General features: G+C 39.9%; 1 protein-coding gene across 1 annotated transcript in view; it reads right to left on the bottom strand.

Moving 5' to 3' along the window:
- LOC126235995 (esterase E4-like) overlaps positions 1-27,234 on the bottom strand; it is a 107,413-nt gene that overhangs the window by 62,023 nt on the left and 18,156 nt on the right. Inside the window, exon 4 of the mRNA XM_049944992.1 lies at positions 19,227-19,412. Coding sequence (XP_049800949.1) covers positions 19,227-19,412 — 186 coding nt within the window. The remainder of the gene's footprint in view (positions 1-19,226; positions 19,413-27,234) is intronic.

The following is a 27,234-nucleotide window of genomic DNA, read 5'->3' as shown; positions in this document are numbered from 1 at the left end:
GCTCCATGTAATTTTATTAGTGCATCCACAGTTGAACCCATTAGCACAGAAATGTGGAGCCCACCCAACTGTGTTACACAAGAAGATTTCGGTGGTTTCTTCCATGTTGCATACAATTGCTGGGATTTCCATTACAAAAGCACTTGCACTGGCAGTATGAGTGCCAAACAAAATTGATTTTCACGAAGTGCACATAAGACAGTACTTACAGCCTAAACAACCACCTTTCCAGCCTGATCATCCAATGATGTTGTTCACCATCGCATAAATCACACTTGGCAACTGGGGTGTACTGAATAATGATTTGAAGTTTTCCATATACTCAGCAATATCGGTGAATAGCCTTATGTTACTAGTGATGTGATACAATCACCACCTACATCTAGCAAATTTTGTATGGTGAAAGGAACCCTGCACTGATGATAAGCTATGTTGCTGGAACAGCTGATACAGCAAGTGATACAGACAGAGAAACTGGGCAGCAGAATGCATTCACAGTTTTGGAGACACTTACATAGACTGACAGATCTAACATACATGCCAGACAGCATACTTTGGACATGTTGGTTAAATAAGTTACCATTGTACACTGAAGAACCAAAGAAACTGGTACACCTGCCTAATATTTTGTAGGGCCCTCACAAGCACGTAGAAGTGTTGCAACACAGCACGGCATGGACTTGATTAATGTCTGACATAGTGCTGGAGGTAACTGACACCATGAAACATGCAGGGCCGTCCATAAATACATAAGAGTACAAGAGCATGGAGATCTCTTCTGAACAGCATGTTACAAGGCATCCCAGATATGCTCAATAATGTTCATGTCTGGGGGGTTTGGTGATCAGCAGAAGTGTTTAAACTCAGAAGAGTGTTCCTGGAGCCACTCTGTAGCAATTCTGGACATGTGGAGTGTCGCATTGTATTGCTAAAATTACCAAAGTCAATTGGAATGCACAATGGACATGAATGGCTGGAGGTGATCAGACTGGATGCTGACGTACATGTCACCTGTCAGGGTCATATCTAGACGTGTCAGGGGTCCCATATCACTCCAAATGCATGCACCCCACACCATTACAGAGCCTCCACAAGCTTGAACAGTCCCCTGCTGACATGCAGGTTCCATGGATTCATGAGGTTGCCTCCATACTCATAAAAGTCCATCTGCTTGATACAATTTGAAATGAGACTCGGTCGACTAGTCAACATGTTTCCAGTCATCAACACTCCAATGTCAGTGCTGACGGGCCCAGGAAAAGCATAAAGCTTTGTGTTGTGCAGTCATGAATGGTACACGAGTGGGCCTTTGGCTCCAAAAGCTCATATCGATGATGTTTCATTGAATGGTTCACATGCTCACACTTGTTGATGACCAAGCATTGAAATCTGCAACAATCTGCAGAAGGTTTGCACTTCTGTCATGTTGAACAATTCTCTTCAGTTGTCTTTGGTCCCAGTCTCGTAGGATCTTTTTTTCGGCTGCAGCGATGTCAGATATTTGATGTTTCATAAGATTCCTGACATTCACGGTATGGTCATACAGAAAAATCCCCGCTTCATCCCTACCTTGGAGATGCTCCGCCGACTATAACACCATGTTCAAACTCACTTAAATATTGATAACCTGCCATTGTAGCAACAGTAACCGATCTAACAACTGCACCAGACACTTCTTGATGACGTTGGCCTGCTTTCTTTATTTGTTCATTTGTTGTCCTTGGCGTCGACGTACTGGCTGAAGAAATAGAGGCTGAATGTGCAACTACTGTCTCCTGTAAATGATGTAGCCAAAAGATGTGCCATTGTGTTTCACAGTACTTTAATTTCACTGTTCACAACCCCCCAATATTACTCAGTTATATGGCCAGTTCACTATTGTTTAACTTTAGATAAGCCTCATTAATAGTTTTGTAGGCGAACATCCACATACTGCTACAATAGTTTACTGTTGAACATCTATGAGCAGTAAAGAACATAACCACATAATTCACAGTTCTTTCTGTATAATCAGGTATATATGGAACAGACACTATCATTGTTTTAACACATGGCCTATTTTTGTTACACGTAATTCACAGTTACATTGATGCATTGTTGTTGTTCTAACCAACACAAGTTTCTCGTCTGAAACTCAGCTGTGGACTCAATGTCTGATGACCAAACATTGGGCCCTTATATATCCTCACAATAATAGGTGCTGAAACTACACATTGTTCAAAATTAAATGTACAGAAATTACAATTAAAACTTAACTCATTAAATGAACTGAATACATTGAAAAATTGGTTCTTTTTAACAGTTTCTTCTACTACAAGATTTAGGCTGAATTATTTGTTTAAATGATGAAATTAACATATATCATTATGCAAACAATACTTTTGATAAAACTGTTAATTACTTTGGAATTAATTAAGGGCTGGCTTTGCTGACATGTTTTCGAATAGAGCCAAATAGATCCTTTAAAAATACAATTAATTGTTCCTCCAAATGTTTATAATTAGTACAGAACTTATATTTGTTTATACATCAACAACAGAATCTAAGTTATGAAACAATTACTGGTTTCACCCTATAACAAAAGATACTAACTATGCACAATTGAAATAAATTAGAAAATCAAAAAACTAAGCACAAAATTAGATCTGGTGTTGAATACTTTGAAACTGAGGGCCAACCTTTCTCTTTTATGAAAATGCAAATTATGATCATGTATGTTAATGATACTTAGTTGAAAGTGAAAAAATGAAGGCTAAGGAGACAGATGGCAAAACAAGAGGGGCAGTAAAAATATCCTAGCTTGCTTCATCGCAACTGTTGTCTTATATAGGCACTGCTGGCCGCAGCGCTGTATTCTACCTGTTTACATATCTCTGCATTTGAATATGCATGCCTATACTAGTTTCTTTGGAGCTTCAGTGTATATTCAATGAGTGATGGTTCCACATGATGATGTTACATGGAAATTTAAATTATATATGTTGGATAGAAGTTTTGGGTTTCAGCAACTATGATGATACTATTATGGAAAGGACAACAGTTAATGGCAGTAGCAGTTCACAGTTCCACAACTGAGGCAATAAATTGCCAAAGGCCACCAAGCACTCATGGAAACATGACAATGATGTCACAAGTCAACTCGAGATTGCAGCAGTCAGCATGAGAACTAGACATCAGCTTTTTACATCAGACACATCCCTATCTAACAGGGCCAGGAATACTAGTTATGACAAACACTGTTGTGTTGGTTTCATACACATTTTGGGAATCAAGCATGTAAATTTTCCTCACTGTGTAGTTACTCAAATGCTAGGCACAACATTGAAATAGGCACATGGTCATGAAACATAAAAAATGTGTCACTAGTACAGTTGGATTGACCAAACAAGTTTAGCCCGACCTACACAGGAACCCTCTAGACTGTACATCCTAGATAAGATATCAAACCAGGATTTTCTTATTGACAGTGACACTGAGGTGAGTACCCTCCCCAACACAGCATCTCAACCAGAGAATTTGGCTGCCACCACCAATAACACACACTTCAAAGTATATGGAATAGTTCCACATAGTGGACCTCGCATTGCACGAAGCTATCATCCAACATTTCACAACTGTGGACAAAAATGAGCCGATATTCAGTACTGATTTTTTAAGACCATTCCACTTCATTCCTGACCTAGCAAATGGCAAATTTCAGTACACTAGCAGTGGGGTTTAAGTGACAGGCAACATCTGCAGACCATTTACACACACATGTATATGGTACACAGATTCTGAAATAACATCTGAGAAACAATTCAAGAATACTTACTGTTCTTTGAAATCGAATTTAGATGCCATAAGTAAGAAGTATGATGATGAAGAGGATCAGGTAGTGATTGTGGGTGGGGCTGGTAATAGTATTGGTTGGGATGGGGAGTATAACATAGATGGTGACCTGGAAAAGATAGCCACTCAGACTGGCAACACGAATGTGCATTTCGTGGAACTGTTTCAGCGTCACGATCGGCCTCATCTTAATACAGCCGTCAGGCGTAATAACATGAGACTTGGGGGTGCGCTGATGACAGAAAGCATGGGTCACATTTCAGTGGTGTCGGTGGAGTCTATCAGCAGGACGGGTTTCACTAGACACGGCCTGCACCTCAACAGGTGTGGGAAGGGGAGGTTGGCAAAGCTTATAGGTGACAGCATAGGTGGGGTTGGTGGGATCACTCATGGGAAAATTCCTGCAGTAGTGTGTGTTAGAGCTGCACCTTTTTTAGATTGAAGTCAGCTGATAGGTATTCCTGCTTAAGGGAAGTCTCTCTAACAAGGGAATCACTTTTGACAAAGCTTAGGTATCCGAGTAATGAGGGAATTAGTATATTTCATCAAAATATACAAGGTATTAGGGATAAAGTTAGTGAACTGCTTATAGATGTTGACTCTGAAATTATTGGTATATCTGAACACTTCTTAAATAAGGAGATAATTCAGAGGCTTCCTTTACCAGGATACAGGTTGGCTGGCTGCTTTTCGAGGAGCTCTTTGCGGTGTGGGGGAGTAGCCATGTATGTGAAAAACGGCATCACATTTGAGTCAATTGATGTTTCAAAGTACTGCACTGAAAAGGTGTTTGAATGTTGTGCAGGTGTGGTTAAATTTAACAGAGTTAAACTTGTAACTGTTGTTATTTATAGATCCCCAGACTCCGATTTCACAGCATTTTTGCTAAAGCTAGAGGAGGTTCTTGGTTCACTTTATAGGAAATACAAAAAGTTAGTTATATGTGGTGACTTCAATATTAATTGTATAAGTGATTGTGCTAGGAAGAGGATGCTGGTAGACCTCTTTAATTCATATAATCTTATGCAAACTGTATTCTTTCCAACGAGAGTGCAAGGGAACAGTAGAACAACCATAGACAACATTTCTGTTCATTCCTCATTACTAGAAGGGCATTCTGTTAGAAAAAAGGTGAATGGCCTTTCAGATCATGATGCGCAAATTTTAACTTTAAAAGATTTTTATGCTGCAACTCGTGTTAAATATAGTCATCAGCTGTTCAGGAAAGCTGATCCGGTTGCTGTAGAGACCTTTGTAAACCTTATAAAGGAACAAGAGTGGCAAGATGTTTATAGCGCTGAGACAGTAAACGATAAATATAATGTTTTTCTAAAGACCTTTCTCATGCTCTTTGAAAGTTGCTTTCCGTTACAACGTTTAAAACAGGGTACTAGCACAAACAGGCAGCCTGGGTGGCTGACTAGAGGGATAAGAACATCTTGTAGAACAAAGTGGCAATTATATCAAAACGTTAGAAACAGTCAAAATCTAAATGCAGCAGCCCATTACAAACAGTATTGTAAGGTGCTTAAAAATGTTATTAGGAAGGCAAAAAGTATGTGGTATGCAGATAGAATAGCTAAGTCTCAGGATAAAATTAAAACCATATGGTCAGTCGTAAAGGAAGTTGCTGGTCTGCAGAGACAGGTCGAGGATATAGAATCAGTGCGTAGTGGGAATGTCCGTGTTACTGATAAGTCGCATATATGTACAGTATTTAATAATCACTTTCTGAATATAGCAGGTGAACTAAATAGAAACCTAATTCCAACAGGGAATCATATAGCGCTCTTAGAAAAAAGTGTTCCGAGACTGTTACCTGAAATGCTCCTCCATGATACTGACAAGAGGGAGATTGAGTTAATAATTAAATCACTAAAGACCAAGAACTCTCATGGATATGACGGGGTATCTAGCAGAATACTGAAGTATTGTTCTATGTATGTTAGCCCAGTACTTAGCCATATCTGTAACTTTTCCTTTAGGAGTGGTCGGTTTCCTGATCGATTAAAATACTCGGTAGTGAAGCCACTTTATAAAAAGGGAGACATTGATAATGTTGACAATTTTAGACCTATTTCTATGCCATCGGTGTTTGCTAAAGTTATCGAGAAGGTTGTATATACAAGGTTACTGGAGCATTTAAATTCACATAATTTGCTGTCAAATGTTCAGTTTGGTTTTAGAAATGGTTTAACAACTGAAAATGCTATATTCTCTTTTCTCTGTGAGGTTTTCGACGGATTAAATAAAAGGTTGCGAACGCTAGGTGTTTTCTTTGATTTAACGAAGGCTTTTGACTGTGTTGACCACAAAATATTACTGCATAAGTTGGACCATTATGGAGTAAGGGGAGTAGCTTACAATTGGTTCGCCTCTTACTTTAAGAACAGAAAGCAGAGGGTAATTCTCCGCAATATTGAGAGTGGTAGTGATGTTCAGTCCCAATGGAGCACTGTTAAGTGGGGCGTTCCCCAAGGGTCGGTGCTGGGGCCACTGCTGTTTCTTATTTATATAAATGATATGCCTTCTAGTATTACAGGTGATTCAAAAATATTTCTGTTTGCTGATGACACCAGCTTGATAGTGAAGGATCTTGTGTGTAATATTGAAACAGTAACAAATAATTTAGTTCATGAAATAAGTTCGTGGCTTGTGGAAAATAATTTGATGCTAAATCACAGTAAGACTCAGTTTTTACAGTTTCTAACTCACAATTCAACAAGAACTGACATTTTAATCAGACAGAATGGGCATGTTATAAGCGAGACGGAACAGTTCAAGTTCCTAGGCGTACGGATAGATAGTAAGCTGTTGTGGAAAGCCCATGTTCAGGATCTTGTTCAGAAACTAAATGCTGCTTTATTTACCATTAGAACAGTATCTGAAATAAGTGACACTTCAGCACGAAAAGTAGTCTACTTCGCATATTTTCATACGCTTATGTCGTATGGTATTATTTTTTGGGGTAATTCTTCTGATTCAAAAAGGGTATTTTTGGCTCAAAAACGGGCTGTTCGAGCTATATGTGGTGTAAGTTCGAGAACCTCTTGTCGACCCCTATTCAAAAATCTGGGAATTCTGACATTGCCCTCACAGTATATATTTTCTTTAATGTCGTTTGTTGTTAGCAATATTAGCCTATTCCCAAGAGTTAGCAGCTTTCACTCAGTTAATACTAGGCAGAAATCAAATCTGCATGTAGAATGCAGTTCCTTGACTCTTGTGCAGAAAGGAGTGCAGTATTCTGCTGCATCCATTTTCAATAAGCTACCACAAGAACTCAAAAAACTTAGCAGTAGCCCAAACTCTTTTAAGTCTAAACTGAAGAGTTTCCTCATGGCTCACTCCTTCTATTCTGTCGAGGAGCTCCTGGAAGAGCTAAAAAATTAAGCAAATTCCAGTGTTACATTGTTGATTGTCTTCATTTAAACTTATGACTTGTCACCTGAATATGTTTTTTTTTATATTTCATTTTATCTGTTTCTAATATCGTGTTATAATTTCATGTATTGACTCGTTCCATGACCATGGAGATTTCTCCTTAATTTGGTCCCACGGAACAATAAATAAATAAATAAATAAATAAATAAAACCAAGAAAAAGAAAATTATGCAATGAAAATCAAGCTGCAGCATTCATCCTGCCCACCTGCAATATTGGCGTCCTGCATGACAGAACAGATATGCAGGAGGCCTTCATCACAGTGAGTGAAACCAAAGCAGATGTTTACGGTATGACTGAGGCCACTGCCAGAGATGAAATCACAGCCTCATGTCTCAGCCAACAACTGATAGGGCACACTACCTGAACACCACGGATTGAAAGGAGTGCCATCACGATCCACAAGTGGACTATTTTCCCATGCCACTCACGTGATCAAAAATAGTCCCAGAAGATCCATCTGCCAACTGGAATTATAAGCCGGTGCATTGCCAACCAGAAGGCAGTTCAATATGTGCCATGGACTTGTAGGGATCTATCATCCCAACTGCAACATCCTCGTGCCTTGTCTGCAGATAGTCCCGGATCGTCAGGAGTGGTAGCTTCAGACTGTGACTCAAGAGCGTCATGCAGCAGTGGTCTGGCCTCCCTGGACAGCTTTGTGGTAATGCTGTGCCAACCACTCTCTAGTAATTTTGTTTCTGTCTTTTCTTTGGTGGACTTACTCGAGTGAGAGACTTGTGAGGAAAACATTTTATTTTGTTATCCTTCTGTTATAAGATCCAAAGTGGGATCCATACTTAGTTTCTTGCCTAAATTGTGTTTTGTTTTGACTACTTTGTTGACATCAGCAACGTTCTTATTTATTAGTTTTTCCTAATAAAAACAAATTGAGGAATATCATTCACTTTTTCTCTCTGCTACCACAGATACGGCAGTCGCGACGGGTAGGTTTTGTTCGATATTCACATGTTTTCTCAGTCGTTTTTCTCTATGGCAGACAGTATTCCAGGTTTATATGAATCTTCAGCATGAGTCATAGCACTGTTAAGAACACATGCAACAAACAAATGAGCTCATTATGCAGTGATTACAGGCAATGTTCTCCCCACCCTCAGAGGTTCCAGTTCATAGGTCGCAGTCAGACTCCTCTCTGATACAGTTCTGTGCCACAGGCCCACGTTTTCCAAGTTTGACAAAACTCCTGAGCTATGGGAAAACTATGTGACCATGTGGAACAACATTTCCTTGCACATAATGTCACTAGTGACATACAACGTCGGTGGTTTTTTCTTGTCAATTTGGGCCCTGACATTTATCATCTGTTGAAGCAATTACATCCAAACGAGGAGCCTCATACCCTCTCCTATGAGGCACTGATGTCTAGCTTGTTGGATTGTTTTGACTCCTAGGTACACAATCTTCTGTTGCCAAAAACTCCCAACACAGTCTAACAGGGAATGGATTGAAACTTCCTGGCAGATTAAAACTGTGTGCCGGACCGAGACTCGAACTCGGGATCTTTGCCTTTCATGGGCAAGTGCTCTACCAACTAAGCTACCCAAGCATGACTCATGCCCCATCATAACAGCTTTACTTCCGCCAGTACCTTGTCTCCTACCTTCCAAACTTGCCCCTGAAAGGCAAAGGTCCCGAGTTTGAGTCTCGGTCCGGCACACAGTTTTAATCTGCCAGGAAGTTTCATATCAGCACACACTCCACTGCAGAGTGAAAATCTCATTCAGGGAATGGATTGTTACTCTTCAAGGTCTTTCCCGTGACTGTCAGTTCTTCTGTGGGAACCCTCACCTGCGGGCAGTCATATGGTTTGGCACTCACGTGGGATATGATTCTTGTCCATACCCCAGACAACTTCCTGCAAGCAGATCTTTGAAACTGAAACATCTCTCCTTGGAAACTTTATCAATTATTTGCACACATGAACAGTCAATTTGCTCATCTGCCACACTCCAATCGCCATCATAACTCTTTCCTGCCTGCCCACCATGCAGCCATACTTCACAATGACAGTGTCCGTGCCAGGGATATTCCACGGAGGATGTAGCCACCCCCTTGAGCCATGTTGTTAGTCCCCACCTCCAACCACATAAGCAACATTTGCACCCATGTAGTCAATGTTTTGTTACGCATCGATGACAAGACAATCATTCCCAGAGGGTGACCTGCTCAGTCTCTGGGATGCAGGGTCATAAGGCCGAAGTCTGCCAGTTGTCAATGTTGATGGATGTGGACCATACTACATTAAACCCTCCACAATTTGTAGGGGATGAGTCAGACCAAACTCCACCAGTTTTTCCACACACAACAGCAGCTATCACTCTGACCGCATAGGTAAACAGCGCCCCTTACCCACCATCATTGACTGGGACTGGCACCGCCAGTTAATTTCACCATCGCTTTGTTCATTCACAATTGCTCTGAAGAGTTACAGCAACTACATCATCCAACTACAGGGGTGGTTCTTAGCAAGGATCCAATATCTAACAAATGATGTCACAGCAGGCATTTTGGTCCTTACCGCCTATGAGGCCACCAACTTGTTAGGGATGGACCTCTTCCACTCCTGGGCATCGAGCTACACTATTCTGCACCAGCTATCAAGTCCTTCTCTTTGGACACTCAGTTGCAAGAGCTTCTGGACTAATTCTCAGACATCTTTTCCGATGCCTCTCTAGGGGTCTCTGGGTTCCACATCCAAATCCTTCCCTCAGTGGTTCCGAAGTTCCACAAAGCCCATCCAGTACCGTTTGCACTCTGCGATAAGCTGCAGCTGGTACTTCATCACCTGGAAGATGAAAGAGTCCTGATGCCAGTGCACTATAGTCACTGGGCTTCACTTATCATCATCATCATCATCAAAAAGCCAAACTGGTCTCTTTGAGTTTGTAGGGATTTTTAAGCCACTGTCAATCGCAATCCATTATTGGCACTTAACCCATGTCAAAGGTTGAGGATATTCTGTCAAAACTGGTGGGCAGAAAAGTATTTGCCAAGACTGATCTTCATTATGCCTACCTCCAGTTGCCTTCAGACAAGACATCGAGTCTATCCTGGTCATAAATATGCCTTTTGGGCTTTCTTGTTACAACCGACTTCCATTCAGGGTCACAGGTGCCCTTGCCACTTTTCAGTGCAATTGGGAGATGCTGACCAGAGACATTCTTGGGACAGTAAACTACCTTGATGACATCTTAGACGCTGGTGGTACCAACCACGAACTTGCACGGAACCTATGTGCACTCTTCAGCATTCTGCAGAATGCTCACTTAGCTGCAAACAAGGACAAATGTCTTTTTTTTTTTGTGCCTCACATAACCTGCCTCATCACATCTTCAGCGACACAGGTATTTGTCCAGTGCTGCAATACGTCATGACACCTCACAGCTCATGTCCATCCATGGACAGCTGAATTACTATAGACATTTTATTCCCCACTCTGCAGCTCTGGCAGAACCGCTTCACCACCTCCTTTGCAAAAATACTTCATGGAAATGGTCTCTGGCTTGTGATCAGGCATTCAAACATCTGAAATCAGCCCTCCTTAAGCCAGTGTGCCTTATCCCATATGACTCCTACAAACCTCTCACCTGGGCTGTGGATGCATTGGATTATGTATTGGGGGCCATCTTGTCTCACATTGTTGATGGCACTGAATGGCTGATTGCCTTTGTCTCCAAAACTCTCTCACCCACACAGAACAATTATAGCCCAATCAAGGTGGAGGCCTTAACCATCATTTTCGGGTTTAAAGTGCTCCACAACTTCATCTATGGTAGCCACTCCACGTTGTTCATGGACCACAAGCCCTTGGTATCCCTGTTTGATGCCACTTCAGCCATTCTTATGAGGACTGCTCACCACCTCCAGTGGGATAATGATCGCTGGCAGGTTATGCTGCTACCCTCCCTGCACCAGCATGAATTGAAGCCCCTGCATGTTGGACACTGGGGTATTGTCCTCACTAAACACCTCGCCTGCCAACATGTTTATTGGAGAGGGATGGATCCCACCAGCACTCACATGGTGACATAAGGTACCATGAGTCAAAGTCAACAATTGGCACCCGCTCACCCCCTTGGCATCTGACCACTTCCCCTTGGTCCCACTTATACCTGGATTTCATGGGCCCATTCCTTGGTCCCTCCTGACTCATCCTCAAGGACATATGTCTCCCACATGTCCTCCACATCAGCCTCAAGTACCATCCACACTCTCTCCCACATCTTTGACATTGAGGGACTTCTGGAAACAACTGTGACCAACAATGGTCCTCAGTTTGTCTGCTGAATTCACTTGCTTCTGTGCTACCTCCAGCATTCAGTTGGTCCATACGGTGCTGTTTCATCCTTCATCAAATGGTCTAGCAGAAAGATTTGCCCACACATTTAAGACATGGATGGCCAAACTGCATCAGCAGCACACCCTGGATGACACTCTCATATTTTTCTTTCGACCTACTGGTCCACAGTCCAGTATGTGTCACCCCAGTGGAAAAACTTCATGGACACCTTCGCCAATCGTCCCTGTCCATCCTGTTCTCACTTTCTGCCCCGCCCAGCTCAGAAATGTTCTAACCACTCTTGTTTTTCACTGCAGGATCCAGTTTGGGCAACAGTGTTCACCAGGAACCGTCTTCAGTGGGGCCCGCTCATGATCTCCAACCTCCTCGGCTGTGCCACGGCAACTGTCACCCTCGAAGATGGCATGGTGTGCCAGAAGCACAGCAACCAGCTCCACCTCTGGCATGCTTTGGGGGCAGCTCCTACACCACCTTGTCTTCCATTGAATCTCAGGGATGATCGCTTTCTGCCTTCCAGTCCAGTGCTGCTGCTATTGTCACCACGTACAGCAAGGCCAGTGGATCCTCCTGCTCCTGAAACTATGCCTATTGCGGTGGTTCTAGTACCTGTTGCTACCTGAAATTGTGGTCACTGGCTGATCTGAGACCCGAGGTTGAGATGAGCTTTCACCTTACCCCAGGAGAGGGGGGGGGGGGCAAGGAGGAGGGAGGAAGAGGACTGCAGTGTCCACCCCATCTGCATGCAACATCAGTATCCCATACGACAGAACAGAGATGTGGGATGCCTTCATCACAGCGAGTGAAACCAAAGCAGATGTTTACAGTATGGCTGAGGCCACAGCCAGAGACAAAAACACAGCCTTATGTTTCAGTCAACTGCCACCAGGGCCCATTACCCATGCTCCGCAGATTGACAGCAGCACCACAGGTTGCAATCAACAAGCCAACTATTTTCCTACACCACTCACATGATCAAAAATAGTCCTAGAAGATTCATCCACCAAACAGCCTTATAAGCCAGTGCACTGCTGGTCAGAAGGCAGTTTGACATGCCACCTGGATTTGTCTGCTGGTAGTCCTGGATCATCAGGAGTGATGAAGATAATGATGATGATGCTTGGTTTGTGGGGCACTCAACTGTGTGGTTATCAGCACCCGTACAAATTCCCAACCTTTGCTCAGTCCAAATCCGTCACTTGCATGAATGATGATGAAATGAGGAGGACAACACAAACACACAGTCATCTTGAGGCAGGGGAAATTCCCCGACCCTGCTGGGAATCGAACCTGGGACCCCCGTGCTCGGGAAGCGAGAATGCGACTGCGAGACCATGAGCTGCAGACTCATCAGGAGTGGTAGCTTTGGACTGTGACTCAAGAGTGTCTTGTAACAGAGATATGGCCTCCCTGGACAGCTTTGTGGTAATGCTGTGCCAGCCACTCTCTAGTAGTTTTGTTTCCATCTTTTCTTTGGTGGACTTTCTCGAGTGAGAGACTTGTAAGGAAAACATTTTATTTTGTTATTCTTCTGTTATAAGATCCAAAGTGGGATCCAAACTTAGTTTCTTCCGTAAATTGTGTTTTGTTTTAACTGTTTTGTCAACATCAGCAATTTTCTTGTTTATTGGTTTTTCCCAATAAAAACTAATTGAGGAATTTCGTTTGTGTCTCTGGTACCACAGATATAGCACAAGGTTCACAGTACAAATTTTCTTCCAAGGCAAGGGAACGTCTCCAAAAATGAAACAGTGAGTGCCATGCGCGATCTTAAACAGTACCTGAGCACCCTTACTCACACAAATGTAGTAATGGTCAATATTCCAAATGACTGTGACCTTGTAAGGTGGTCATGTGTTAATATAGAAATAAAAAGTCGCAACAATCAATTTGCTAAAATTTGCAGACATTTTAAAAATGTGAAATGTGTTGATCTAATCAATACTGGACATAGATTCCAGACACAACACGGACTTCACCCAAATGGTTCAAATGGCTTTGAGCACTATGGGACTTAACTGCTCAGGCCATCAGTCCCCTAGAACTTAAAACTACTTAAACCCAACTAACCTAAGGACATCACACACATCCATGCCCGAGGCAGGATTCAAACCTGCGACCGTAGCAGTTGCACAGTTCCAGACTGTAGCGCCTGGAACCGCTCACCCACTCTGGCCGGCTCACCCAAATGGCTTGGGGAAAGAATATCTGAAAAACCTGATAACCAAGGAAATAAAAAAACCACCAAAATAAATTAAAAACCAAAATAATAATTGCATTGCCATCACCAGACTCCATAACGAAAGCACTGCAAAAAGAAGTGAAAGCATTAGAACCATCATCAGCACCAGCAAAGCATGTAAATAAAGACAAAAGCATAAACAGAAAGAATAGTGAACAGCGATTTGAACATAAAGAGAACTACAATCCCGCACCATCCAAATATTATTTTAGATGAAAACGAGAAAAACAAAAAGACTCCAAGTTCACAAGAAAGCACAACAGTAGTAACAAAACCAATATGGAAGTGTCAGAAACAGCATCACTCTCAACAACAACAACATTAGCAGCAGCACCAATAGCAGCAACAAGCAACTCACCGCAACCCAATGTACAGTGAACGAAACTTGTCCTTCTCTAGCATTTTTGGTATCTCACCTGGACACAGGAAGGAATATGACAGCACAAAATGTAAATAAAGCTTTACCAGTTCTCACCCTAGTCACCTGCAGATTTTAAGCCTAAATATTCAGTGTATTATAAATAAATCACTAGGACTTGATGTAGCAATGAATGGTGCAAACATTCACGGCATGTGCATCATGGAGCACTGGTGCAGAAGTTTTGAACTAAGTATCATTAATATTCATCCACATAAGTTGACAAGTCAGTATTCTAGCAAAAATGCCAAAAACGGAGGTATATGTGTCTTTACTAAATCAGGTATCAGGTACAAAAGAAGGTGTGAAGCTGAATCATTGAGCGTGGAAAATAATTTTGAAGCAGCAGTTATACAGTAGTATGAAATACAGGGAAAAGTCATAGTCATAGCAATATACAGACTGCCTACTAGGGATGCAGACATATTCATTAATCAGTTAGAAACACTGCTTAACATTATTTTTACTGAAAGAGTCACTGTAGTTGTCTGTGGGGATTTCAACATAAATCTTAGGAATGGAAGGCTAAAAAATCAATTCCTAAATCTATTATGTAGTTTCAATCTGTTTCCACACATACACGAACCCATAAGAATAACATATAATACAAACAATCTTATAGACAATATATTTTCAAATATATGATCCACAGAAGTAGAAGTAACAAATACTGATTTGGGATTATCAGACCATAATGCTCTTGTCCTCAGAATTCCTTAAATACCAATGCAAGGAAAAAAGTGTACTTCACATATAAAAGAAAATTTTCCACTAAAAACTGGGTAGAATTTACAAATATCCTAACTAGTGAGCCCTGGGCAGAAGTGCTGTCCCTATCAAATACGAATGATGCATATAACACTTTTTCTTCAGTTTTCATGGAAGATTTCAAAATGTACTTTTCAAAGAAGCTGTCAAGAATCACATCACATCACAATACAAAGCCAAGTTCTCGGATCACAGCTGGCATCAAAACTTCTTGTGGAACTCTAAAGAGACTAAATTCAAAATTGAAGACATCTACAAATCCACAGTTCATAGAATATGTTAAGAATTACAAGAGGGCATATCAAAAAGTAACTGCCGAGACAAAATTTATGAGTAATGACAACTTAATAAGACAGTCTGATAACAAATCAAAAGCCATATGGGGTATTGTGAAGACTGAAACAGGAAAGAGATGTGAAGGCCAGGATATCATTCTCAAAAACACAGAAAATGTCAGTATTAAAAAACAAAATTTGCCAAATTACATCAACAATTATTTCATAAATGCAACAACTTTATTATGCTCAAAATTTACAAACTAAGAAAAACCTGAGTTTCCAAAAGCTGCTTGCAACATGAGTATAGATCCAACAGATGAACATGAAGTGTTAAAAGTAATAAAAAGCTTGAAACCTAAAATGTCAACAGGAGTTGATGAGGTGCCTGTTTATATCATAACAATGACAGCTGCACAAATCATATGGCCCTTGGCATACACAGTCAACTCATCATTTAGTGAAGGAGTGTTTCTGGAAAAGATGACAATGTCAAAAATGAAGCCATTATTCAAAAACAGAAGCATAAGGTAGAAAAACTATCGGTCACCATCCCTCCTTCCAGCATTTTACAAAGTAACAGAAAATTAATTAAGCACAGAATCAACAAATATCTAAATGACCATAAGTTACTAAATAGAAATGAGTATGGCTTCCAGGCAGGTAAAAGTACAGAAACAGCACTAATGTGCTACACTGAACAAATAATCACAAATCTAGAAAAAGACAACAGCATAATCTTGGCATTCTTTTAGAAAAACTGAAAAGCATTAGGTATTCATGGGACAGGGAAAAAGTGGTTTAAATCATACCTACAAAACAGAACACAGATTGTAGGACTGATGTCAGATTACTCCAACCACAAAATTAATTTAGTATCAGATGCAAAAAAAGTCAAAATAGGAGTGCCGCAGGCAGTATTCTAGGTCCCTTATTGTTGCTTGTCGACATAAATGACTTTCACACCTCAGATGGAGCAGCAAAGGCCATACTATTCACAGATGACACTAGTGTGAGAATAGGTGCACCAAAGAAAATGCTGCAAATAAATAATGATCAAGTAATAATTAATGTCCACACTTGGTTCAATGCAAACCAGTTGACATTAAATGCAAATAAAACAAATTATTTGCAGTTTGAGAAAATATGTCAATATGTAAATCTTGACCTGTTGTTGGGTGACAAGGCCATAGACAGAGTGGCATCAACAAAATTGTGGGGGATTGACGTAGATTAAAATCTTAATTTTAATGATCATGTAATGAAACTTGTGCAGAAACTTAACTTAGCCTGTTTTGCTCTTAGAATTATTGCAAATGTCTGTACTGCAGAGGGTGCCATTATGGCATATTTTGGCTATTTTCAGTCTCTTGCAACATAAGGAGTAATATTTTGGGGTTCCACCACTTGTGTCTCAAACAAATATTCCTGTTACAGAAGAGGGCTATCCAAATAACAACACACAGTCATACACAGACACAATGCAAACCCTTATTCAACAAGCTTAAAGTTCTAACAATACCTTTCTTATATATGTACAAATGTGTTTTATAAGTTAGGGCCTACCTTGCAGATTTTCAGACAAATGCCAACTTGCATAACTACAATACTCGAAATAGCACAGCAGTCCATACTCAGCGAACAAAACGAACACACACACAGAGGCATGTGATCCATATTGGTACAAAACTCTACAACATACTGCCAGCCAACATCAGAAAGTTAGAAGATGAAAACTGATTTAGAGAAAGACTTTCTACTTGAACAATGTTTTTACTCAGTAAGTGACTATTTAGGCCAATAAATAATTCTGATAATGTTTATATTAAGGCAAAACTGAGAACACTGTCTTTCATCCCCTAAAGTTTCTGTTAATTTTGTATATCTGATGGACAGATGCTGAGTGTGCTAAAATCTGTACTGAATTATTGTAGTGAATATAAGGGCTTCCTGTTTAGGGAAGACAAAAGTAAAGCCTTAGGGCAAATAGACTATGCAGTTACAATATTGTTAGTATACATCTATAAAAAGTTGTATTACTCTATCTTGTATAACCAAATATTATTCTTTGTACATTTTTTGTACAATTTTGTATGTATCATTCTTTGTACTACTTAATGCAAAATTTTGTATGTTCCTTTTGCACAAATTGTTTCCCATAATTTACATGTACTTTTGGACAACATCCTTACAGTATTTATTGTCTACAGATGGATAAATAAATAAATAAAAATAAAATAAAATGAGGTGACAAGTCATGGTATACCTCCTAATACCACGTCCAATATTCTTTTGCCCAACATAGTGCAACAACTTTATGTGGCATGGACTTAACAAGCTGTTGGAAGTACCATGCACAAGTATTGAGCCATGCTGCTTCTACAGCCATCCATAATTATGAAAGTGTTACTGGTCCACAATTTTGTGCATCAACTGACCTGTTGATTATGTTCCACATACTTTTCATAGGATTCATGTCGGATGAACTGGGTGGCCAAATCATTTGCTCGAATTGTCCAGAATGTTCTCCAAACAAATCACGAACAATTTTAGCCCATTGACATGGCACACTGTAAAAATTCCATTGTTGTTTGGGAACATGATGTCCATGAATGGCTACAAATTGTCTCCAAGTATCCAGACATAACCATTTCCAGCCAATGTTCAGTTCTGTTGGACCACAGGACCCAGTCCATTCCATGTAAACACAGTCCACACTATTATGGAGCACCCGCCAGGTTACACAGTGCCTTGTTCACAACTTGTGTCCATGGCTTCATGGAATCTGCACCCCACTTGAACCTACCATCAGCTCTTACCAACTGAAATAGCGTCCCATCTGATTAGGTCACGGTTTTCCAGTCACTAGGGCCCAACTGATATGATCATGAGACCAGGAGAGGCACTGTAGGTGATGCTGTGCTGTTAGCAAAGACACTCAAGTCAGGCATCTGCTGCCATATCTCATTAAGAACCAATTTTGCTGCACTGTCCTAATGGATACGTTTTTCATATGTCCCACATTGATTACTGTAGTTTGTTTCATGCAGTGTTGCTTCTCTGTTTGCACTGACAACTCTGCACAAACACCATCAGTCTCGGTTGTTAAGTGAAGACCATCAACCACTGCATTGTCTGTGCTGAGGTAATGCCTGAAATTGGTATTCTCAGCACACTTTTGACACTGTGGATCTCTAAATGTTGAATTTCCTAGCAATTTCCAAAACGGAATGTCCCATGCACCTAGCTCCAATTACCACTCCACGCTGAAAGTCTTTTTATTCCCATCATGTAGCCATAATCACATCAAAAACCTTTTCACTTGAATCATCTGAGTACAAATGAGAAGTCTACCAATGCATTGCCCACTTATACCTTGTGTACATGATACTACCACCACCTGCTTGTGTGCATATCACATTCCCATAACTTTTGTCACCTCAATGTATTGACACTTGACAGAATCACAAGTCTTGTCTTGGTGCCAGTACAACACCAAAATGATACATACAGTAGTAGTGGCATGGGAGGCAATTGTAAGTGCTGTGTCTAGCAACAGCCTTGCTGCCAGAGCACTAAGCACCGAGACAAACATGACCAGTAAGGAAAGAGCAACAAGCTGTCAACAGAAAGACAGCCTTTTCCACTGAGTGCTGACCAGTCCCAACACAAGCAAAAATGGTCTGTATCTCATCACGTATTATTCAGAAAATGCTGCACCCTTTTTAATGCCATGTATAATGATGAGGGAATCTTTAACACTGTTCACCAGAGTTCCAATTTTTTTCTGGCAAGCAGAGATAATTCCATTTTTCACAACTTTAATTTTGTATTATTGTTATTATTAACAAAATGATATTTGACATTAATTTCGTCAAGAGAGCTCAATCTGTTATCTAACTGCCATTTTTATACACAGTTATGACATACCTCTAGACATAGGAGACAGCATGTGTAGATATGCACTGACAGCACCAGTACTGTCACCAGCAATTGTGACACTACCAGGATTCCCACCGAATGAGGCAATATTCTGCTGCACCCATCTGAGGGCCATTACTTGGTCCTTCAATCCATTATTCCCAGGAAGAACTGAATCACCAGTACTCAGAAAACCTGAAATACGATCATAAAATTAGTTTTTAATTAGCAATACATTAAATAGCTTAGGCTTGATTTAATAGAATCACACTCTAAAGAATCATGGTGTACTGATACAGTATAAACAGTTATAGGTCAAATTTATTGATCCATCATTAGACTATAAAAGCAAAGATTTCTTCAATATTTGAATACATTTTCTTAATGTACTATGACTGTACACGCACACACACACACACACACACACACACACACACACACACACACACACACACACACAAATGCAGATTGTCCCAGGAGCAATGGTCAGTATTCAGAGATGTAACAGGAACAATCAAAGCAAAAAAAGTCTAGTAAACATGATCTCTAAAATATATACCTTAAGAGCTATGAGCACATCATCTTCAATACTGTGCAACACATCAACACATCAACACATCTTTTCTACTGGATCCCTTTGCTCTCCATATTTTGGGAGGAGGCAGTGTCGACCAAAAGACGAAAAAAATTGTCTAGTACACTTGGGCTCTAAAATGCATACTTTATCAGCTATGAGCACTTGTTCATTCGAAGAGACGTGTTTCACAGTAGCAAAGATGAGCAAGTACTCGTAGCTCTTAAGGTATGCACTTAGAGCCCATGTATACCGGGATTTCTTCTTCTTTTGGTCCACACTACTACCTCTCCAAATATGGAAAACAGAGAGCTTGCAGTAGAAAGACAAGGGACTGCCTTGTCAACCTCATCAATTTGTTCATAAAATCTGTTATTTAGTAAAACATAAAATACTGGAAACTCCGCCATAGCCAATCCCAAGCCCCATTGAGAAAGAAGGCAGGGGAAGAGTAACACCTTGTTAAAATCCTTGGTTCACCTGGCCCAGTTAATAGTATCTTGAGAGGGCCCCTTGCCAGAGATACGGTGAAGACCTCAACAGCAGCGAAGGTGGAGAAGATGGACTTTGGTATGGCGGAGCTGGCGGAAGAGGCAGCCTCTTGTCCAAGGCCAAAGTGGACAGAGGGTACGACGGATCCACATGTTAGTGACGGTATCCAGACAGCACTTGTTCCACATATTAGTGGCAGCTGAATAAATAATATTCCAGACTAACAATCTAGTCTTACTTTGGAATTCAAGGATGATTTTGGATTCCCTACTCTTTACAATTTACAGCTTCAAGTCGCAAAATGGAAAGTTTGCACAATGGATGCTCTACCCCAGGTGGTAACTCTGATGAGGAATCCACCATTACATCATGTAATGCAATGGGACCTAGGATTCTGGGGAGTCCCAACATTGGCAATGAACAAGAGATGGAATATATTGAAAAGCATTCCACTATTCAGTTCAAGAAGAAGTACTACTTTGGAACATTAAATGTAAATTCTCTTCTAAAAATTGGGAAACAAAAGGAATTAGAATTGTTCCTGCAGAAGAACGATATACAAATTATAGCAGGCCAGGAAACATGATTCTTAGATGAGAATGTACACTACTAGCCATTAAAATTGCTACACCACGAAGATGACGTGCTACAGACGCAAAATTTAACCAACAGGGAGAAGATGCTGTGATATGCAAATTATTAGCTTTTCAGAGTACTCACACAAGATTAGGGCCAGTGGCGACGCCTACAATGTGCTGACATGAGGAAAGTTTCCAACCGATTTCTCATACTCAAACAGCAGTTGACCGGCGTTGCCTGGTGAAACATTGTTGTGATGCCTCATGTAAGGAGGAGAAATGCATACCATCACATTTCTGACTTTGATAAAGGTCAGATTGTAGCCTATCACTATTGCAGTTTATCTTATTGTGACACTGCTGCTCGCGTAGGTCAAGATCCAATGACTGTTAGCAGAATATGGAATCGGTGAGTTCAGGAGGGTAATACGGAACGCTGTGCTGGATCCCAACGGCCTTGTATCACTAGCAGTCGAGACAACAGGCATCTTATCTGCATGGCTGTAATGGATCGTGCAGCCACGTCTTGATCTCTGCACAAACAGTTCAACGTCGTTTGCAGCAGCATGGACTATCAGCTCGGAGACCATGGCTGCTGTTACCCTTGACGCTGCATCGCAGACAGGAGCACCTGCGATGATGTACTCAACGACAAACCTGGGTGTACGAATGGCAAAACGTCACTTTTTCGGATGAATCCAGGTTCTATTTACAGCATCATGATGGTCGCATCTGTATTTGGCGAACATCATTGTGAACGCTCATTAGAAGTGTGTAGTCATCAACGCCATACTGGCGTATCACCCAGCGTGATGGTATGGGGTGCCATTGGTTAAACATCATGGTCACCTCTTGTTCACATTGACAGCACTTTGAACAGTGGACATTACATTTCAGATATGTTACGACCCATGGCTCTATCCTTCATTTGATCCCTGTGAAACACTACATTTCAGTAGGATAATGCACGAACACATGTTGCAGGTCCTGTACGGGCCTTTCTGGATACAGAAAATGTTCGACTGCTGCCCTGGCCAGCACATTCTCCAGATCTCTCACCAATTGAAAACATCTGGTCAATGGTGGCCAAACAACTGGCTCGTCACAATATGTCAGTCACTACTCTTGATGAACTGTGGTATCGTGTTAAAGCTGTATGGGCAGCTGTACCTGTACACACCATCCAAGCTGTTTGACTCAATGCCCAGGCATATCAAGGCCGTTATTACGGCCAGAGGTGGTTGTTCTGGGGACTGATTTCTCAGGAGTGAAAATGTAATCACAAGTCAGTTCTAGTATAATATATTTGTCCAATGAATACCCGTTTATCATCTGCATTTCTTCTTGGTGTAGAAATTTTAATGGCCAGTAGTGTAGTTGATACACAACATTCTAGAATTTGTAAAGGGAAACCAGCAGTGAGAATAATGGAAAACATACTGATGTTTGGAACAGCATTTTATGTACACAAAAAAAATCATAGACAGTGTAACAGGATTTAGATCAAATTCAGAAAGAATATCAAATGGCTCTGATCACTATGCGACTTAACTTCATCAGTCACCTAGAACTTAGAAATAATTAAACCTAACTAACATAAGGACATCACACACGTCCATGCCTGAGGCAGGATTCGAACCTGTGACTGTAGCAGTCGCCCGGTTCCAGACTGTAGTGCCTAGAACTGCACGGCCACTCTGGTTGGCTGAAAGAATATCCATGTTAACAATAAAGTGCAAGAATAAAAGTTACACTCTCATAAACTGCCCTGCACCTATAAATGCAGACAACAGAAGAAATCTGGAGAAAGTAAATCAATTCTGGGATCTTTTAGAATCTGAAATTTCTATCATACCTAAGAAGATTGTCAAAATACTTCTTGGTGACTTCAATGTGCAAATTTGGAGGGAAAAGAAATTTAGGCCCATTATAAGTGAATATCCAGCTCACTCAAGAAGAAACATAAATGGTGAAAGACTGACCAATATGTGTAAAATGTTCCAGTTAAAACTCATGTCCACAAATTTCTGTAAACTACCAAGAAAAGCCAAAACTTGGAGACATCCAAATCCAAACCGAGGGGAATTTCAACTGGATCACGTAGCCATATCTAAAAGATATATCACAGAAATTATGAATGTTACAATAGTCAGAAATGAGGAATTTGACTCAACCTCTCTAAGATTAAAATAAAATTTCTCCCATTTAAAACAAAAAAGGTGACCAAGAAAGTGATCAGATACAACACGACTACAGCTAATATTACAAAAGAAAATATAGAAAAATTTAGAGAAGAAATTGAGACAAGTAAAGAAGGCGATTGGCTTGAACTCCAGATGCAAATAACTCAAGCAGCAGAAACACTTTAGGTTTGGCCAAGAATAAAAAGAAGACATGGTGGAATGAGGAGTGAGAGGAAGCACTAATACAAAGACCTCAAAAATGAAGAAAATGGAGATGTTCGGAGAAAGAGGAAGACCTTGAACAATTCAAACAACAAAGAAAAGAAACATAAAAAATAATCTGGAAAATCAAAAGAAACTTTGAAAATTCTCAGCTTATTGAAATAGAAGAAAATTTCATCAAAAATAATACTAGAAACTTTTACCAAACTTTTAAACACATACTTAAAGGATACCAGTCACCATGTATTTGTTTCAAAGACGAAAATGGGATTAAATAACTAATAAAATAGTGAAATTTTAGCAAATAGTTTTGAAAAGCTGTTAAACTGACCAGTTTTAGATAAATTAGAATTTCCAGTGACAAGTCAAAATCTCGAGGAAGATTTCCCACCAACAGAATTAGATATTCATGAAGCCATCAAAACACTCAAAAACAATAAAGCAAGTGGTGAAGACTCCATTACAGAAGAATTATTGAAGTGGTCAGAACCAAAAACCATAAAGGATCTTCAACTGCTTCTTGAGAATATTTGGAAAACTGAAAAGATTCCAGTTGAATGGGAAACAGCATTAATCCACTCGCTACATAAAAAGGGAGACAAACAAAATGTCAATAATTACAGAGGAGTGTCACTTCTGCCAGTGGCATACAAAATATTATCAAAAATTGTACTGAACAGAGTGGTAGATACTTTAGACAAACAACTGGGAGAATATCAGGGTGGTTTTTGAAAGGGAAGATCCTGTGCAGAAGAAATTTTTAACTTACAGTCAATAATTCGCCATAGAATGTTAACCAGCAAACCATTTATAGTGTTCATTTATTGATTTCAAGAAAGCATTTGATTGTATAGACAAAGAAACAATAGATAAGGTCATTAGAGAATTTGGCATTAAATCAAAACTAGCAAATATAATTCGTGAAACACTAACAGGTCCAATATCTAAAGTCAAATTTATAGGAGAAGTATCTCAGCCATTTGAAATAAAAACTGGTGTTATACAAGGTGATGGTTTATCACCTTCACTTTTTAATTGTGCTCTATAAAAAATTGAATGCAGCTAAAAAATCACAAAATTGAACCAGTAACTCTGGGAAGGAAAACAAATGGAATCAAGGTAAACTGCTTGGCTTCTGCAGATGATTTTGCAATACTTTCAGAAAACCTGACAGAAGTTATTCAGATAAACCTTCTGTAAAAAATAGCAAACAGAACTGGTCTCAAAATTTCAGCTGAAAAAACAAAATTCATGAAAAATGCACCAAGATTCTTAGAAACACAAATAGGTAAAATAAAGTGAGTAAATAAATTTAAATATCTTGGAGAGACTATACAATAGAATGGACCACAAAAATCTGCAATAGATGTAAGAATTAACAAAATGGTTTGACCAAAAATATTTACAAGTGTATATCTAGAAAAAAAACTAAAACACTACACCACAGTGGTATGACCAGAATGTTTATACAGATCTCAATACCTAATGGTGAACTATAAAATAGACAGACTACAGATACTGGAAAGAAGGATTATTAAAAAAATAATGGGTGCAATAAAAACTGCAGATGGTTGGAAAATAAGAAGTAATGAGATCTACAAAAACATAGAGAAAATATCTGAAGTAATGGTCAAATGCAGATTAACCTTTTTTGGACACCCCTACCGAATGGATGGAAATATACTAACAAAACAAATACTCCTATATTTCTGGAAGAAGAAATCAACAATAGCATGGATTACAGAAGTAAGGAAAGATCTAAAAAGAAACAACATCAAAAAATCAGAAATAGCAGAAAGAAACTGTTTTAAAAATAAAATACTAAATTTGGAAGGCTTTCAAAGTAGAAGAAATAAAAAATCGGGTACAACATGGACAGAAGAAAGGAAGAGAGTTCATGGGGAGAAAATGAGGGATACTGGAAAAATAGGAAACAACAACAAAGGAAGAAGAGTAACTGAAGTTTTTAATGTGATCCTAGTTGGTCAATATGATTTAAACAATAAAAATATATATATGGGAAAGGGCAGCCAGTCACCTATAGCAGACTGATGCATAGAGCATAAAAATAAATAACAGTAAAAATTGATCACACTAGCTTTTGAGCTCTTCCTCTTTTTCTAGAAAAAATACACACATTCACATACAAAATCCACAAAGGCACTCCGATGACACAGGCTGCCCTTTCCCTTTTCTTTCATCTAAAAGAGGGTGTATCCTCTCTAAAGACAAAGTTAAAGCACCAAAGATAGCCACACTTGTTGGCTGTGTAAAGGATTACTTGATTTTACAGAAGACAGACATATGTAACATAGCCTGTAAGTGTGGTTTGTTGTACATCAAATGTACTTTCCATACAATTTAAAGACATTACATGGAACAGTGACTTCATATCCACCTGCTACAGCTAGATAGCTCTGCCATGTCCAAGCACCGTAAACAAGGTGGCCATGATACAGACCATAACAACATTCAGATTTTAGCATCTGTTTCATGTTTTGGGATTCAGTTTTCAGGGAAGCCACTAAAATAAAATTGGTGAATGTTTTAATGAGTTGTGATGATGGGTATAATTCTGAAAAAAATGTGGACTGTAGCACTGGCAATCCTTAACTCTCATAGACAATGGTACTGTCCCTCTATCATAAGAATTTGTTACACAATATGTGCTGGTATAAGCTGTTGCCAGCACACTGGTTGGCAAAGATGTAGCAAGAAGATCGACAGTAGGCACTGGATAAGCACGCCTGTCAGGAGAGTGACCGAAGACTGACTCACAAGCAACACGCAGCCAGTGTCCTCTTGACAGCAAGTATTTAGACCGCCACCACAGACTGGAGGGCTCAGTCTCAGGCACTAGATCAGTCAGTCTCACTCTTTCAGTTACTAGCTCTTGTCACTAGGTCAGCTACTAGGTCAGTCACTATTCTAGTTGGTGTCTGTCAGCACATTGCGGCACGACTTGAGCACATAGCAGGACTTGCACTTCACCATCAGTGAGGCTAACGTGGACTATTATGGAAAAGCTTGTACTACAACAAATGGATGCTATAAAGTTAAGTAGCAGCTATCTGTTTAAGTAAATAAAGAATCCTGTTAATACATGTGTGCAGTTGTGTTGTAGGGAGAGGATACCGGTCACCAAATAACATCCTCTCACTTCATTCCTATGGTACAAGATGCTACAGTGTTGACAAGGACACAAAACAATATCCCTCACAGATGACATCAAAGTAGCATATATCTCTGCTACTCAAGTAGTATTTATCACACTGTAATTTGCTGTATACTCATATGAGCTCTTGGTTGGTATAAAAGGTGGGTGACAGCACTTCGCTGAGAGTCTTTCCCACTTCCTTCAGAGATGGCTGAATGGTTTACAACCAAACCAACAGGAAGCAAAGACTAGTTACAGCTGAAGTCAAACAATTTTCTATATCTGTACAGTAAGTCCTTGATTTCCAACACGCAACAGGCCTTAAACTCAAATTATTCACATCTGTTGTTGTCTGGTTTTATTCCAGTCCCCTCATTGTTTTTGTTATTGCCTTACCATTTTTTCAAATACTGTATTATTTTATTTTTTTCCTTTTTAGAGTGCCATACATCAATCGCTAAAAATGGAACCATTGTAAGATCACTTTCTTGTTGGTTTGTTTGCCTGCCTGCCTGTCTGTGTGTCCAACTGTTAAAACCCCCTTTTCTCAGGAATGGGAAAACATGTAAAGTTGAGATTTATGTCACATACTAAGGTATATGATATCTGTATATGGTATCTTGGCATTGTAAAAAGATTGAACCATCTTAGTCAATTCAATCAAAAGATACAGCCATTTATGTCACAAATTTTGGTACTCTCAAACACATGCATCAAAACCTGTTGAGCGAAAGCATGAAATCTGACATGAAGCAAAGTTTCACAGTAAAACTGAAGAAAAAAATCTAAAATTGTGAATCTGCAATTACAT

Source organism: Schistocerca nitens, chromosome 2, assembly GCF_023898315.1.
Source record: "Schistocerca nitens isolate TAMUIC-IGC-003100 chromosome 2, iqSchNite1.1, whole genome shotgun sequence".
Lineage (NCBI taxonomy): Eukaryota > Metazoa > Arthropoda > Insecta > Orthoptera > Acrididae > Schistocerca > Schistocerca nitens.
The sequence above is the reverse complement of the archived record's forward strand: the minus strand, read 5'-3'. Positions and strand labels throughout refer to the sequence as shown.